This window comes from Hyperolius riggenbachi, chromosome 2, assembly GCF_040937935.1.
Source record: "Hyperolius riggenbachi isolate aHypRig1 chromosome 2, aHypRig1.pri, whole genome shotgun sequence".
Taxonomy (NCBI): domain Eukaryota; kingdom Metazoa; phylum Chordata; class Amphibia; order Anura; family Hyperoliidae; genus Hyperolius; species Hyperolius riggenbachi.
Window position 1 is genome coordinate 474,572,173 of NC_090647.1, and position 15,798 is coordinate 474,587,970.

The 15,798-nt window shown below is 46.6% G+C and overlaps 1 protein-coding gene across 6 annotated transcripts in view; it reads right to left on the reverse strand.

Moving 5' to 3' along the window:
• SGSM2 (small G protein signaling modulator 2) overlaps window positions 1-15,798 on the reverse strand; it is a 470,219-nt gene that overhangs the window by 263,663 nt on the left and 190,758 nt on the right. Inside the window, exon 2 of one of the 6 annotated variants that reach the window (XM_068265981.1) lies at window positions 9,131-9,307. The exons of the other annotated variants lie outside the window; for them this stretch is intronic. Within the exon in view, the coding sequence (XP_068122082.1) occupies window positions 9,131-9,161 (31 nt within the window). The 5' untranslated portion in view covers window positions 9,162-9,307. The remainder of the gene's footprint in view (window positions 1-9,130; window positions 9,308-15,798) is intronic. 6 annotated transcript variants of the gene reach the window in all.

Here is a 15,798-nt window from a genome sequence, read left to right on the forward strand (position 1 = left end):
GATTTTTCATTTATGGAGCTAAACTTAACTTTATAGTTGTTTACTTGCATATATATCAACTAGTATTATGAATAAAGATAAGTCAAGCGTCATAAAAATTATACGTAATTTTCCAAGTTCTAGGTGGTTTTTTGACAGAAAGTGGAAACAGTGGAAGCTTGGAACTATCCGGAAAAGGCAAAAATAATGATAGTAACCACCAGTGTAGCTAAGGATGGAACTAAAGGCCCCAATTGCAAGTTTTACTTTGATGTAGGAGATAGAAAAGTTCCTTAACCACTTGCCGACCGCCTACTTCATATTGGCGGCGGCAAAGTGGCAGCCCCAGGACCACGTAACGCAGATTGGCGTCAGGTCCTGGGGCACTCTCTGGCCGGGGATCGCGCGCTGGGATGCGCGCGCATCCACTGGCAATAGGCTCCGCCCACCCGCGACGTCAACCCGCCGGCCAATCGGAAGCGCCGGCGGGTTGTTAACCCCGCGATCGCCGCTACAAAGTGTATAATACACTTTGTAATGTATACAAAGTGTATTATACAGGCTGCCTCCTGCCCTGGTGGTCCCAGTGTCCGAGGGACCACCAGGGCAGGCTGCAGCCACCCTAGTCTGCACCCAAACACACTGATCTGCCCCCCCCTGCCCCCTGATCGCCCACAGTACCCCTCAGACCCCCCCCCTGCCCACCCCCCAGACCACCATTTGCACACAATCACCCCCCTAATCACCCATCAATCACTCCCTGTCACTATCTGTCAACGCTATTTTTTTTTTAGTCCCTAAACTGCCCCCTGCTCCCTCCTGATCACCCCCCCACCCCTCAGATTCTCCCCAGACCCCCCCAGACCCTCCCCCCCCTGCGTACTGTATGCATCTATCCCCCCTGATCAACTGTCAATCACCTGTCAATCACCTGTCAATCACCTGTCAATCACCCGTCAATCACCCCCTGTCACTGCCACCCATCAATCAGCCCCTAACATGCCCCTTGCGGGCAATCTGATCACCCACCCACACCAATAGATCGCCCGCAGATCCGACATCAGATCACCTCCCAAATCCATCGTTTACATCTATTCTCTCCTCTAAACACCCACTAATTACCCATCAATCACCCATCAATCACCCCCTATCACCACCTGTCACTGTTACCCATCAGATTAGACCCTTGCGGGCACCCAATCGCCCGCCCACACACTCAGATTGCCCTCAACCCCCCCCCTTATCGATTCGCCAGTGCATTATTTACATCCGTTCTTCCCTGTAATAACCCACTGATCACCTGTCAATCACCCCCTGTCACTGCCACCCATCAATCACCCCCTGTCACTGCCACCCATCAATCAGCCCCTAACCTGCCCCTTGCGGGCAATCTGATCACCCACCCACACCAATAGATCGCCCGCAGATCCGACATCAGATCACCTCCCAAATCCATCGTTTACATCTATTCTCTCCTCTAAACACCCACTAATTACCCATCAATCACCCATCAATCACCCCCTATCACCACCTGTCACTGTTACCCATCAGATTAGACCCTTGCGGGCACCCAATCGCCCGCCCACACACTCAGATTGCCCTCAACCCCCCCCTTATCGATTCGCCAGTGCATTATTTACATCCGTTCTTCCCTGTAATAACCCACTGATCAACTGTCAATCACCCCCTGTCACTGCCACCCATCAATCACCCCCTGTCACTGCCACCCATCAATCAGCCCCTAACCTGCCCCTTGCGGGCAATCTGATCACCCACCCACACCAATAGATCGCCCGCAGATCCGACATCAGATCACCTCCCAAATCCATCGTTTACATCTATTCTCTCCTCTAAACACCCACTAATTACCCATCAATCACCCCCTATCACCACCTGTCACTGTTACCCATCAGATTAGACCCTAATCTGCCCCTTGCGGGCACCCAATCACCCGCCCACACGCTCAGATTGCCCTCAGACCCCCCCCCCCTTATCAATTCGCCAGTGCAATATTTACATCTGTTATTCCCTGTAATAACCCACTGATCACCTATCAATCACCCATCAATCACCCCCTGTCACTGCCACCCATCAATCACCCCCTGTCACTGCCACCCATCAATCAGCCCCTAACCTGCCCCTTGCGGGCAATCTGATCACCCACCCACACCAATAGATCGCCCGCAGATCCGACATCAGATCACCTCCCAAGTGCAGTGTTTACATCTCTTCTCTCCTCTAAACACCCACTAATTACCCATCAATCACCCCCTATCACCACCTGTCACTGTTACCCATCAGATTAGACCCTAATCTGCCCCTTGCGGGCACCCAATCACCCGCCCACACCTCAGAACGCCCTCAGACCCCAGCCCTGATCACCTTGCTAGTGCATTGCTTGCATCTATTTCCCCCCTCTAATCACACCTTGAGACACCCATAAATCACCTCCTGTCACCCCCTAGCACACCTACCCATCAGATCAGGCCCTAATTTGCCCCGTGTGGGCTCCTGATCACTCGGCCAAACCCTCAGATCCCCCTCAGACCCCCTTCCGATCACCTCCCCAGTGCATTGATTGCATCTATTTTCCCCTCTAACCGCCCCCTGAGACACCCATCAATCACCTCCTGTCACCCCCCTAGCACTCCTATCCATCAGATCAGGCCCAATACATCCTGTCATCTAAGAGGCCACCCTGCTTATGACCGTTTCCACAAAATTTGCCCTCTCATAGACCACCTGTCATCAAAATTTGCAGATGCTTATACCCCTGAACAGTCATTTTGAGAAATTTGGTTTCCAGACTACTCACAGTTTTGGGCCCGTAAAATGCCAGGGCAGTATAGGAACCCCACAAGTGACCCCATTTTAGAAAGAAGACACCCCAAGGTATTCTGTTAGGTGTATGATGAGTTCATAGAAGATTTTATTTTTTGTCAAAAGTTAGCGGAAATTGGATTTTTATTGTTTTTTTTCACAAAGTGTCATTTTTCACTAACTTGTGACAAAAAATAAAATCTTCTATGAACTCACCATACCCCTAACGGAATACCTTGGGGTGTCGTCTTTCTAAAATGGGGTCACTTGTGGGGTTCCTATACTGCCCTGGCATTTTAGGGGCCCTAAACCGTGGGGAGTAGTCTAGAAAACAAATGCCTCAAAATGACCTGTGAATAGGACGTTGGGCCCCTTAGCGCACCTAGGCTGCAAAAAAGTGTCACACATGTAGTATCGCCATACTCAGGAGAAGTAGTATAATGTGTTTTGTGGTGTATTTTTACACATACCCATGCTGGGTGGGAGAAATCTCTCTGTAAATGGACAATTGTGTGTAAAAAAAATCAAAAATGTGTCATTTACAGAGATATTTCTCCCACCCAGCATGGTTATATGTAAAAATACACCACAAAACACATTATACTACTTCTTCTGAGTACGGCGATACCACATGTGTGACACTTTTTTGCAGCCTAACTGTGCTAAGGGGCCCAAAGTCCAATGAGTACCTTTAGGATTTCACAGGTCATTTTGAGACATTTGGGTTCAAGACGACTACTCACGGTTTAGGGCCCCTAAAATGCCAGGGCAGTATTGGAACCCCACAAATGACCCCATTCTAGAAAGAAGACACCCCAAGGTATTCCGTTAGGAGTATGGTGAGTTCATAGAAGATTTTATTTTTTGTCACAAGTTAGCGGAAATTGATATGTATTGTTTTTTTTTTCACAAAGTGTCATTTTCCGCTAACTTGTGACAAAAAAAAAATCTTCTATGAACTCACCATACCCCTAACGGAATACCTTGGGGTGTCTTCATTCTAAAATGGGGTCACTTGTGGGGTTCCTATACTGCCCTGGCATTTTAGGGGCCCTAAACCGTGAGGAGTAGTCTAGAATCCAAATGCCTCAAAATGACCTGTGAATAGGACGTTAGGCCCCTTAGCGCACCTAGGTTGCAAAAAAGTGTCACACATGTGGTATCGCCGTACTCAGAAGAAGTAGTATAATGTGTTTTGAGGTGTATTTTTATACATACCCATGCTGGGTGGGAGAAATCTCTCTGTAAATGGACAATTGTGTGTAAAAAAAATCAAATAATTGTCATTTACAGAGATATTTCTCCCACCTAGCATCTGTATGTGTAAAAATACACCCCAAAACACATTATACTACTTCTCCTGAGTACGGCGGTACCACATGTGTGGCACTTTCTTGCACCCTAAGTGCGCTAAGGGGCCCAAAGTCCAATGAGTACCTTTAGGATTTCACAGGTCATTTTGCGACATTTGGTTTCAAGACTACTCCTCACGGTTTAGGGCCCCTAAAATGCCAGGGCAGTATAGGAACCCCACAAATGACCCCATTCTAGAAAGAAGACACCCCAAGGTATTCCGTTAGGAGTATGGTGAGTTCATAGAAGATTTTATTTTTGTCACAGGTTAGCAGAAAATGACACTTTGTGAAAAAAAACAATTAAAATCAATTTCCGCTAACTTGTGACAAAAAAAAAAAATCTTCTATGAACTCACCATCCTCCTAATGGAATACCTTGGGGTGTCTTCCTTCTAAAATGGGGTAATTTGTGGGATTCCTATACTGTCCTGGCATTTTAGGGGCCCTAAACCGTGAGGAGCAGTCTTGAAACGAAATTTCTCAAAATGACCTGTGAAATCCTAAAGGTACTCATTGGACTTTGGGCCCCTTAGCGCAGTTAGGGTGCAAAAAAGTGCCACACATGTGGTATCGCCGTACTCAGGAGAAGTAGTATAATGTGTTTTGGGGTGTATTTTTCCACATACCCATGCTGAGTGGGAGAAATATCTCTATAAATTGACAATTGTGTGTTAAAAAAAGAAAACAATTGTCATTTACGGAGATAATTCTCCCACCCAGCATGGGTATGTGTAAAAATACACCCCAAAACACATTATACTACTTCTCCTGAGTACGGCAATACCACATGTGTGGCACTTTTTTGCAGCCTAACTGCGCTAAGGGGCCCAAAGTCCAATGAGCATCTTTAGGCTTTACAGGGGTGCTTACAATTAGGCACCCCCCAAAATGCCAGGACAGTGAACACACCCCACAAATGACCCCATTTTGGAAAGTAGACACTTCAAGGTATTCAGAGAGGAACATAGTGAGTCCGTGGCAGATTTCATTTTTTTTTGTCGCAAGTTAGAAGAAATGGAAACTTTTTTTTTTTTTTTTTTTTTGTTACAAAGTGTCATTTTCCGCTAACTTGTGACAAAAAATAAAATCTTCTATGAACTCACCATGCCTCTCACTGAATACTTTGGGATGTCTTCTTTCCAAAATGGGGTCATTTGGGGGGTATTTGTACTATCCTGGAATTTTAGCCCCTCATGAAACCTGACAGGTGCGCAGAAATGTCAGAGATGCTTGAAAATGGGAAAATTCACTTTTTGCACCATAGTTTGTAAACGCTATAACTTTTACCCAATCCAATAAATATACACTGAATGGGTTTTTTTTTATCAAAGACATGTAGCAGAATAACTTTCGCGCTCAAATGTATAGGAAATTTTACTTTATTTGAAAACTGTCAGCACAGAAAGTTAAAAAAGTCATTTTTTTGACAAAATTCATGTCTTTTTTGATGAATATAATAAAAACTAAAACTCGCAGCAGCAATCAAATAGCACCGAAAGAAAGCTGTATTAGTGACAAGAAAAGGAGGTAGAATTCATTTAGGTGGTAGGTTGTATGACTGAGCAATAAACCGTGAAAGCTGCAGTGGTCCGAATGGAAAAAAAGGCTCTGGTCCTTAAAGGGGAACTTCAGCCTAAACAAACATACTGTCATCAAGTTACTTCAGTTATGTTAATTAGAATAGATAGGTAATATAATCTCTTACCCACCCTGTTTTAAAAGAACAAGCAAATGTTTGTGATTCATGGGGCTGCCATCTTTGTCATGGGGGCAGCCATCTTTTTGGTTGAAAGGAGGTGACAGGGAGCAGAAGACACAGATCCAACTGTCCTGTGTCCTGATCACCCCTCCCAGCTGCACACGCTAGGCTTCAAATGTCAAATTCAAAATGTAAAAAAAAAAAAAATTGCACCAAAACAGCAGACCTAGAACAACTTTATCAGAAATCCCATCAAGCTTTGCACAGCATCAGGGGAAAAAAGCCCGGGCAGTTTTCTTCTGTGCAGCTAAACATAAGGCTTGTAAAAGAGAAACAAAGTTCTGATGCTGTGAAACTGTTAAAGAAACACCAAGCCTTTTCAGTGCTGCTGAGTCGATTTTTAGTCCGGAGGTTCACTTTAAGGGGTTTTATGACTGCAGTCCTTAAGTGGTTAAGCCTCATACACACGCCTGACTTAAAGAGAAACCGTGACCAAGAATTGAACTTCATCCCAATCAGTAACTGATACCCCCTTTTACATGAGAAATCTATTCCTTTTCACAAACAGATCATCAGGGGGCTCTGTATGGCTGATATTGTGGTGAAACCCCTCCCACAAGAAACTCTCATGGTCCTGGCAGTTTCCTGTCTGTGAACCTTGTTGCATCGTGGGAAATAGCTGTTTAGAGCTGTTTCCAATTGCTAAAAAAGCAAGCAGCAGCTACATCGCCTGCCAGCAGTAAAAATGTCACCATGTGATAAATGTCAGAATGTAAATCAGGGATTTAAAAGGTTTTACAATGGGCAAACACTGACTAAATCAAATATACATAATTATTTTAAAAATGAAGCACTTTTTTATTACATTATTTTCACTGGAGTTTCACTTTAAGTTGGCTGAGGCCGCCAATAACCATCACCTCTGCTGACAATCAGGGGTGTGTAAGCCAACTGACGACCCCCAACCCACAAGCGATCTGCCGGATGGATCTACTCAACCCAGTGATGCCGATCCCCCCGCTGATCCCATTGGTCGCGCCTCTCTCCTAACCCTGCCCACCATGAGACGTCACTCATCATCCCTCCCTCCATCGCTCCCCACACAGCACAGCGCTTCACACTGACGCTTGTGTGCAGCCTAGCAATGTTGCCCAAGGGGATCAGCTCCTGATCCCCGACGGGCGACATCATCATATGTACCCTTGGATCTATACCCTTATATATCTGAATGTGGAGTAAATATAACTTCTACACACAAAGCTCTATATAATGGTATATAAAATTAGCAAAAGTGTTCAACACAGTGAATTAGTGCACAGCAGTCAGACCAGCATAGAGCCAGGCTCTATAAACTCACTTATCACTTTTATATGAATTTATTTATTCCTGACAAAGCCCAAATTTGGGAGCAAAAAAACTATTATCACAACTGTGAGGTGAGTGTTATTATGGTAACATTAATTACACAAGTAACATAATGCACGTCACCATAGCAGCACTCACGTTACCCAAATACCGAGGGTTGCGCTAATTTCGCAATGCACGTTACTCTGCTGTTATTAGTACCGGTAATATTTCCATACTCACTGGATCATTTATATTCTTCCCCTCGGGAAAATCTTAGTTAATCAACTCCCATGTGTTTGTTAGCTAAAGTAGTTTATGAAGAGGCAATTTTTTGTTGAACCAGAGTCTACCCCAGATAAGTGCATGCCTGCATAACCAGCCAACAATTGCCATGAGTCTCAGCAGATTCCCCTCTGTCTGCAAAGCCTTGTTTAATCTCTGTTGTGTTTTACACTTTTATGACATATCAATAACGCTGTGTGATGCCACCATGCATAAAAATAGATAAAACTCATGAAGACATCAGTACTGGCTCCCTGTACAACAGATTATTTTAAAAAAAGAAATATTAAGTAAAAACATTTTTGTGGAAGCAGCACATTTTAATAGAAAAATAATGTAAATAACACAGTTAATATTCTGATAAAGATACACATTTTCCTTTGAAAACAAGCCTGAAGTGAGAGGGATATGGAAGCTGCCATATTTCCTTTAAGGTCTCGTTTCCACTAGTGCGGTGCGGAATCGCCTGCATTCCACCGCGGACGAAATCGCATGCGGGTGCGATTCCGCATGCGTTTTTGCCACGATTTCGCATGCGATTCCGCATAGGTAAGGTATATGCGAATTTAACCATGTCACTGCCTGTGTAAATTAACATTAATACCTATGCGAAATCGCATGCGATTTCGCGGCAAAAAAAACGCATGGTCACCCCGCATGCGATTTTCCTATTAGATACATTAGCGGCGATTCGCGCACATTCCTTCTGCACGCGAAATCTGACGGCTCTGCCGTGCAGATTTCTGCCGCACCAAAAAACGCTCCCGCAGCCGCACAAGTGGAAACGGCCCCATTCACTTACATTGCCTATGCGAATCTGCGTGCAGTGCCCGCATGCGGATTCGCTATAGTGGAAACGAGCCTTTAAACAATGTGGATTGCCGGGCTGTCCTGCTGTCCCTCTGATTCTAACACTTAGCCATAGGCCCTGAACAAGCATGCAGATCAGATGTTTCTGACTGAAGTCTGACAAGATTAGCTGCATGCTTGTTTCAGGTGTGTGATTCAGACTGCAGCCACGAAGATCAGAAGGATGCCAGGCAACTGGTATTTTTGAAAAGGAAAGAAATATGGCAGCCTCCATATCATTCTCACTTCAGGTGTCCTTTAAGCTGAATGGCTGTAAAGACGAAAGGCCTGAATGCAACATTAGCAATGGTAAATTTTCTGTGCATTCCCTGCGCACAGCTACTTTACCACACTCTTGCGCATCAGGCCCAACTAAATGGATGCTAATGTAGCTTTGGATGCTAAACAAACGTGTAACATTTCAGATGAAATATGCTAAGGCTGGGAATAGAAAAATAAGCAGGGAAATAGAGGAAAATGAGTCAACTTGCAGAAAATGAGTCAACGTGCACACCTTTTACTGCAGCCTTTTTCATGAAATTGAGTATTGCAGAGAAAATACAACTTTTGGTGATTCGAGGAGTTTCTGCATGAGGACAGATCTTGTAGTCCCTGAATCCCTGGAAACCAACCTTAGAAACCAGGAACTATTCTTAGAAGAAAGGTACACTTCAACTAAAACAAACACACGTTTCAGAAGCACAGCAATATGACAAAGCTATAAAGATTTTACATTTTACTGTAGTTCTGTAGAAAAGGCAGTTGGATCTCTGAAATGCCACCACAGATCTGATCCTACCTTGTATGCTTGATAAGTACATCTGAGCCATACAACAAACGTGAGCTTTAGTTTGATGGGTTTAGTAAGCTGTCAGGGGTGTATTGCTCATCTTACAAGAAATGTCAGCTTTGTCCCTCGTTCTTGTGTTTGCTGCTATATCCCATCAAACTGCAGTTTATTGTTGTAAGGAGCCATCTATGACACAAATGTGAAACGTGTTGGTATAACTACATCAGTATTCCTTTTCTGTCTATCCTAAAGAAATCCTTCCTCATAATAAGTACCTTTCATTTGTTTTTGTCTAACATGAAAATGTTTATCTATGGCATTTAAGTAATTTATATGAAGGTTGTAGTTGAACTCCTACTTAAAGCAAAGCTGAAGTGAGGGGTACGTGGAGGTTGCTATATTTATCTCCTCTTTAAAGAGAACCAGAGCTAAAGTAAAGATGTTATACATACATGGGGCTTCCTCCAGCCCCATATGCGCTGATCGATCCCACGCCACCATCCACCGCTGCCCGCATCTACGAGAACCGGCTCCCCGCTCTTCCGTCAGTTGGAGCCAGTCTAGCATAGCAGAAGTGCGCTGTTTGCGTATCTCTGCAGCAGCCGCTGGAGAGGTACGTAGAGGGCGCACTTCTCCAGTGTAGCCCGGCTCCGATGGCTTCAGTGACGGCAGCCGACTCTCGGGCAGCGGTGCATGGCAGCGTGGGATCGATCAGCGCGCAGGGGCTGGAGGAAGCCCCAGGTATGTATAGAATCTTTTCTTTACTTTATCTCTGGTTCCCTTTAAGCAATACCATTTGCCTGGCTGTCCTGCTAAACCTCTGGCCAGGGCCGGATTTACCATAAGGCTCTGTAGGCATGGGCCTACAGGCGCCTGATGGTGAAAAGGCGGCTCACTCTTCTCCCCACTTGCCTCCCTCCTACCTTACCTATGCAGACTCTGGGTTGGAGCGTAAACGAGAGGTTGCCCACCCTGCTCTCAGCATTCCAATGAGGAGATCTCCCTTCAGTCAGGGGCACGTCTAGCTACCTTATACTTGGTGGCACCTCTCGATACCTATTATTGAGGGTACCTCTGGCTACCTAATACTAAGGGACACCTGTAGCTACCTATGACGGGCAAGGGAATTGAAAAGTGACAGCTGGGACAGCCAGCACCAGGGCCGGCCTTTGCTATGAGCGACCTGTGCGGTCGCTCAGAGCGCCGTGCTCTCAAGGGCGCATGTGCCCTGTCGCCCCTTGCCGCCCCTCGCCACCCCGCTGTCTCCCGGTGTCCTCTCAGTCTATATTTAGAGCAGGACTACAAGAAAATGGCCGCTGATGTCCACAAATGCAGACAAACGGCAGCCATTTTCTTGTAGCCTGCTCTAACTACAGATGGAGCGGAGGCGGGGAGAGAAGAGTGACGTCGGCGCTGGAGCTGGATGTCAGGTGAGTCGGTCTCTGCCACATAAAGGGGGGGGCATACTGGGGCAAGCTACCTACGCTGGGGCAAGCTACCTACACTGGGGGCATACTGGGGCAAGCTACCTACGCTGGGGGCAAGCTACCTACACTGGGGGCATACTGGGGCAAGCTACCTATGCTGGGGGCAAGCTACCTACGTTGGGGGCATACTGGGGCAAGCTACCTACGCTGGGGGCATACTGGGGCAAGCTACCTACGCTGGGGGCAAGCTACCTACACTGGGGGCATACTAGGGCAAGCTACCTACGCTGGGGGCCAGCTACCTATGCTGGGGGCCAGCTACCTACACTGGGGGCATACTGGGGCAAGCTACCAACGCTGGGGGCAAGCTACCTATGCTGGGGGCATACTGGGGCAAGCTACCTAAGCTGGGGGTATACTGGGGCAAGCTACCTTCGCTGGGGGCATACTGGGGCAAGCTACCTACGCTGGGGGCAAGCTACCTATGCTGGGGGCATACTGGGGCAAGCTACCTACGCTGGGGGCAAACTACCTACACTGCTGGGGGCAAACTACCTACACTGCTGGGGGCAAACTACCTACACTGGGGGCATACTGGGGCAAACTACCTACACTGGGGGGCAACCATGCTACTACACTGGGGGAAACAGTACTAGCTACACTGAGGGCAGCTATGCTGCCTATATGGGGCAACTATACTACCTACACTGGGGGCAACTATGCTACCTATATGGGGACAACTATGCTACTTATGGGGGGGGGGCAACAAAATCTGGTTTCGCTCAGGGCGCTGTGAAACCTAAGGCCGGCCCTGGCCAGCACATTTGCGGTTTGGTGCAGTGGGGGTTTGTAAGTTCATGGAGGGCGAAGTTTAGGATACCAGGTCTTCTGTGCCTATAGGCTCCTGTGATGTAAATCCAGGGCTCCCTCTGGCATGCAGCAGATCAGGTTTCTGACATTTTTGCAACTGGTAACTGGTATTTAAAAGAAAACAAATATGGCAGCCTCAATATACTTCTCGCTTCAGGTTCCCTTTAAGCCCATACACAACTGAGCAACATATTCTGACTCACTGCTCAGAACACTTACTTGCATGAATTATTATTCCATTAGGAGTGGTAGGGGAGTCGAGGCTTTTCTTGTTTGTGTGAGCTGGTTTTAGTGATGGTCATGTCTAGAACTCATTGCGAAGCATGTGATCAGTTTGGGCAGGTGTTAGATATGCAAGTCTCTGATTTGCTAGTCAGGATCATGTGCTAAAGCAGGATGTGATCATAGCAAATCAGAGCTTTGCAAACCTATCAGCTGATCAAACAAATCGCATGCTTCTCTGAGTTCTCCTAGACATGACCATGATTAGCTGGCATGGATTCTGAGCCAGCTCTTGCACTATGGGGGCAAGGGAACAGAGCTTAGTTGGAGTAGGACTTGGCTCCTAGACAATGATTGCTCTGTCATTTATCATTGCATTTGTGCTAGCTAGGGAGTCTGCTCCAGCGGATCTACAGTGGCGCTGACATAAACATAGTGTGCTAAAGCCTAGGTTCTCAATGTGTGGTATGAGTACCCCAGGGAGCACCTCTGTTGGTTCCAGAGGGTTCACAAGCTTGATATAATTAACCAAGTATAACAAATGTAGAGTTTTAGAAAATAATAAATTCTATATAAACAACACCACCAATTTAGTATCTTAGCTAATTAAAAGCAATAGTAAATGATTGGAAATAGCTTAGAACAACTACTATGTACTATGATTAACCATTTACGCCGCGCGGACATGAGCCTCACATCCGCAGCAGCAGCTGCTACAGCCGCAGGGAAGCGCCAGTCACGTCCCAGCAGTTTTAGGGGGTTTGCACGCGATTGTGCAGGCAAATGCCCACGATCGCGATGTTGCTGGTAGCAGGGGGATTGGCTGCAGGGGACAAAAGTCCTGTGTGACAATCCATACATGTCCGCCGAGAGTAAAAACTGTTTCCGTTAAAAAACAGTGGTTATTCTTAAATAGAGCCGCCACATTTACATCCGCCGCCGATTTCCGCAGCCGAACAAAGTTCTCATTCATTAATCTCCCCGCAGGCCATTCGTGATGCAGGCTTCCAATGAAGCATGCGTCACTTCCCTAGTTACAATGTAGCAACACATATGTAGCGTATTTGTACTCTACATAGGGATTTGATCAGCAGGGACATCTTGTGGCCAAATAGTAAAATTACACCTACTTACTGTAGAAGTTAAAAAAAACATTTATATGTATGTCAAGAGGGCACATTATTATAAATTTATGAGCTAAAAACTAGCGATGGATGTAAAACTGAAAAAATGTACCTTTAATTCCAAATAAAATATTGTCACCATACATTATACTAGGGATATAATTTTAACGTTGAAATAACCGGGACAAATGGGCAAATAAAACGTGTGGATTATAATTACGGTAGCATGTAGTATTTTAAAACTATAATGGCCAAAAACTGCGAAATAATGATTTTTTTCAATTTTTTTCCCGTTAAAATGCATTTAGAATAAAATAATTCTTAACATAATGTACCACCCAAAGAAAGCCTAATTGGTGGAGGAAAAAAAAACAGGTATAGATCATTTCTTTGTGATAAGTAGTGTTAAAGTTATTTGGGAATGAAAGGGAGAAGTGCTGAAATGGGAAAATGCCTCTCCATAAGGTGAAAAATACCCATACATACATCTTTGTCAAGGGATACTTCAAATAATCTGTACTATGTCAGGAGTACTTGGTGAGCACAGGTTTTTAACTACCTAATGACCGCTTCACGCCAATGGAAGTGACCGCGGCGGCAGCCCCAGGACTGCCTAACACCGATTGGCGTCAAGTACTGGAGCTGCAGTTTAACAGGGAACGCGCGCGCATGCGTGATCGTTCCCTGTTGGTTCAGCCTTCTAGCTGCAATCGCGGCTAGCAGGCTGTTAGTAAACAAAAGGGGAAAGAAATCCCCTTTGTTTACATTCGTACAGCACTGCTCTCTAGTGCAGCGCTGTACAAGGGACACTCGGCTGTCCCTCAGAGTGTGAGGGGATCGAAGCCCTCTCATAAGCTGATGCCTATGAGAGGTGGAGAAGAGGACGTATCGTCGTCCTAAGCCAATCAGGATGGGCCAGGGAGGTGGGAAGGAGAGGCGGGAGGGAGGGAAAATCAGGCAAAGAAAGCCTGAAAAAAAAAAAAAAACAAGATCGCAGGAGCGATCAGACACCTCCAGAAGAATGTCCTGTTATGGACAAGAAAAGGAGGTAAGATTCATTTGCATGCTTAGTTGTAGGGCTGTGCAGCAGCCTGACAAAGCTGCACAGCCCTGTGTTCTTAAAAAAAATGGTCTGGTCACTCTGGGGGGTGGGGAGGGTTAAGCCCAGGGTCCTCAAGTGGTTGAAAAGGGTACATACCAGGAAAATGTTGAGAAAACTAAAACTCTTTAGGGCTCGTTCCCACTGTTGCGACGCGATTTCGGCCGCATTCCGACGCTTGTAAAAACGCATGCGGATGCGTTTCCACATGCGTTTTTACCCGCGATTTCGCCTGCGAAATTAACCATGACACTGCCAGGGCTAAATAAAATTGAAAAAGGTGCGAAATCGCACGCGAAATCGCGGGTAAAAACGCATGTAACAAACGCATGCGTTTTTACTATTAAATACATTAGCGGCGATTCGCACGGATTCCCGACGCAGGCGAAATCGTTGGCTCTTTTGTGCGTTTTTTTCACGCTGAAAAAAACGCACCTCAACAACGCTACAGTGGAAACAGGCCCATCCACTTGTATTACATGTGCGGATCTGCATGCGTTGGACGCATGCAGATTCGCGATAGTGGAAACGAGCCCTTAAACATTTGAATAGGGGCTACACTGGCCAAAAACCTTATGCTATTTTATCCAGTGATACTGTTTCACCAACAAATTAAGGATTTCCATTTGAAGTGTGGCTCAGTCCCAGACTGTTTAGATTACCGTCCATCTGGGTTCTGGGCTTTGATCTTTTCGACCCCCTGTGAATAAACCTGCAATGTGGACTTGAGCACAACATCTCTGATAGTTTACTGACTGTCTCAGCACCACTTCACTCATAGGCTATCATTCATGAACAGGCTGTCGGTAAGGGGAACCCGTGCGGGAGAATACCGCCGTCGGTAGTTTATCCTTCTGGGTGGTCATTCATAAACTTTGTGCCTGGGGCGGTAGCAGTGCGGAGGTTTTCTGGAGAATGGTGTCGGCAGGCGGGCGGTAGGCATGCGGAAACAGAAAAGCTGGTCGAGTCCCTCCATGCGGTGCTCTCTCTGCTGATGTGTGGGAGGTCCGTCCCATTCACTTACATGTACTCCGCAAGCTTCCCGCTACATCCAGGGGATCGGTAATCCCCTTCCGCATACCGCTATGCGGAAATGTTTATGAATGAACCTTTTGCTACTTTTTCTGGATAACTGCGTATCAAAGCCGCACAAGGCGGTACGTTGTCACTCTGCACGGGAATGTCAGCTCCGCATGCGGAAAGAGGCTTTATGAATGCAGAACTTGCTCGGTGGTCGGTAAAGTCAGCGGTATTACGCATTTCCGCATGCGGGAATGCTTTATGAATGATAGCCATAGGCGGACTGGCCCGGGGGGACGGGTGGCATTCTCCCCCCGGGCTGCCGCCACCGCAAACAATCTGGGCCGGTGCGGTGGTGAATTACATTAAAAATCAGCAGCTCCGCAGCCACTGGATTCAGCCCAGCCCCCAGCTGTTCTCATGGGCTCAACTCAGCTCCGTGTGTCGGGCCGGGGAGCAGGGCATTGGCTGAGAGCTCCTGCTCCTCCCAGCATCCTCTCTGCTGCACTGTGTGTGTGTATGTATTTAGGCTCCGCCCCCTCGGCCTGTGGAGACCACGCTGGGACAGACAGCATGCCAGGCTGCTGTATGCTTACATGGGGAGAAGCAGCCAAGGCTCTCAGTGCAGCCAGTTCCCCAGTGCAGAGAAGAGGATCAGGTGCCTGGCTGGGAATTCCTTCTGCTGCATGCCTGTGAGTTTGACACCCATCCCCCACTCCACAGCATTAGGTAGCCCGTTTTGCCCTCCCTCTCTATAGAGTGAGCCCCAGCAGGTCTCCTTCCCCAATTGAAGCACTATCTATAGCTGCCAGCATGCCCTCTTCCTCTATAGAGGCACAGCTGCTATCAACATGTCCTTCCCCTCCATAGAGGTACCACAAGTCCAAGCATGCTCCTTTCCCTCAATAGATGCAC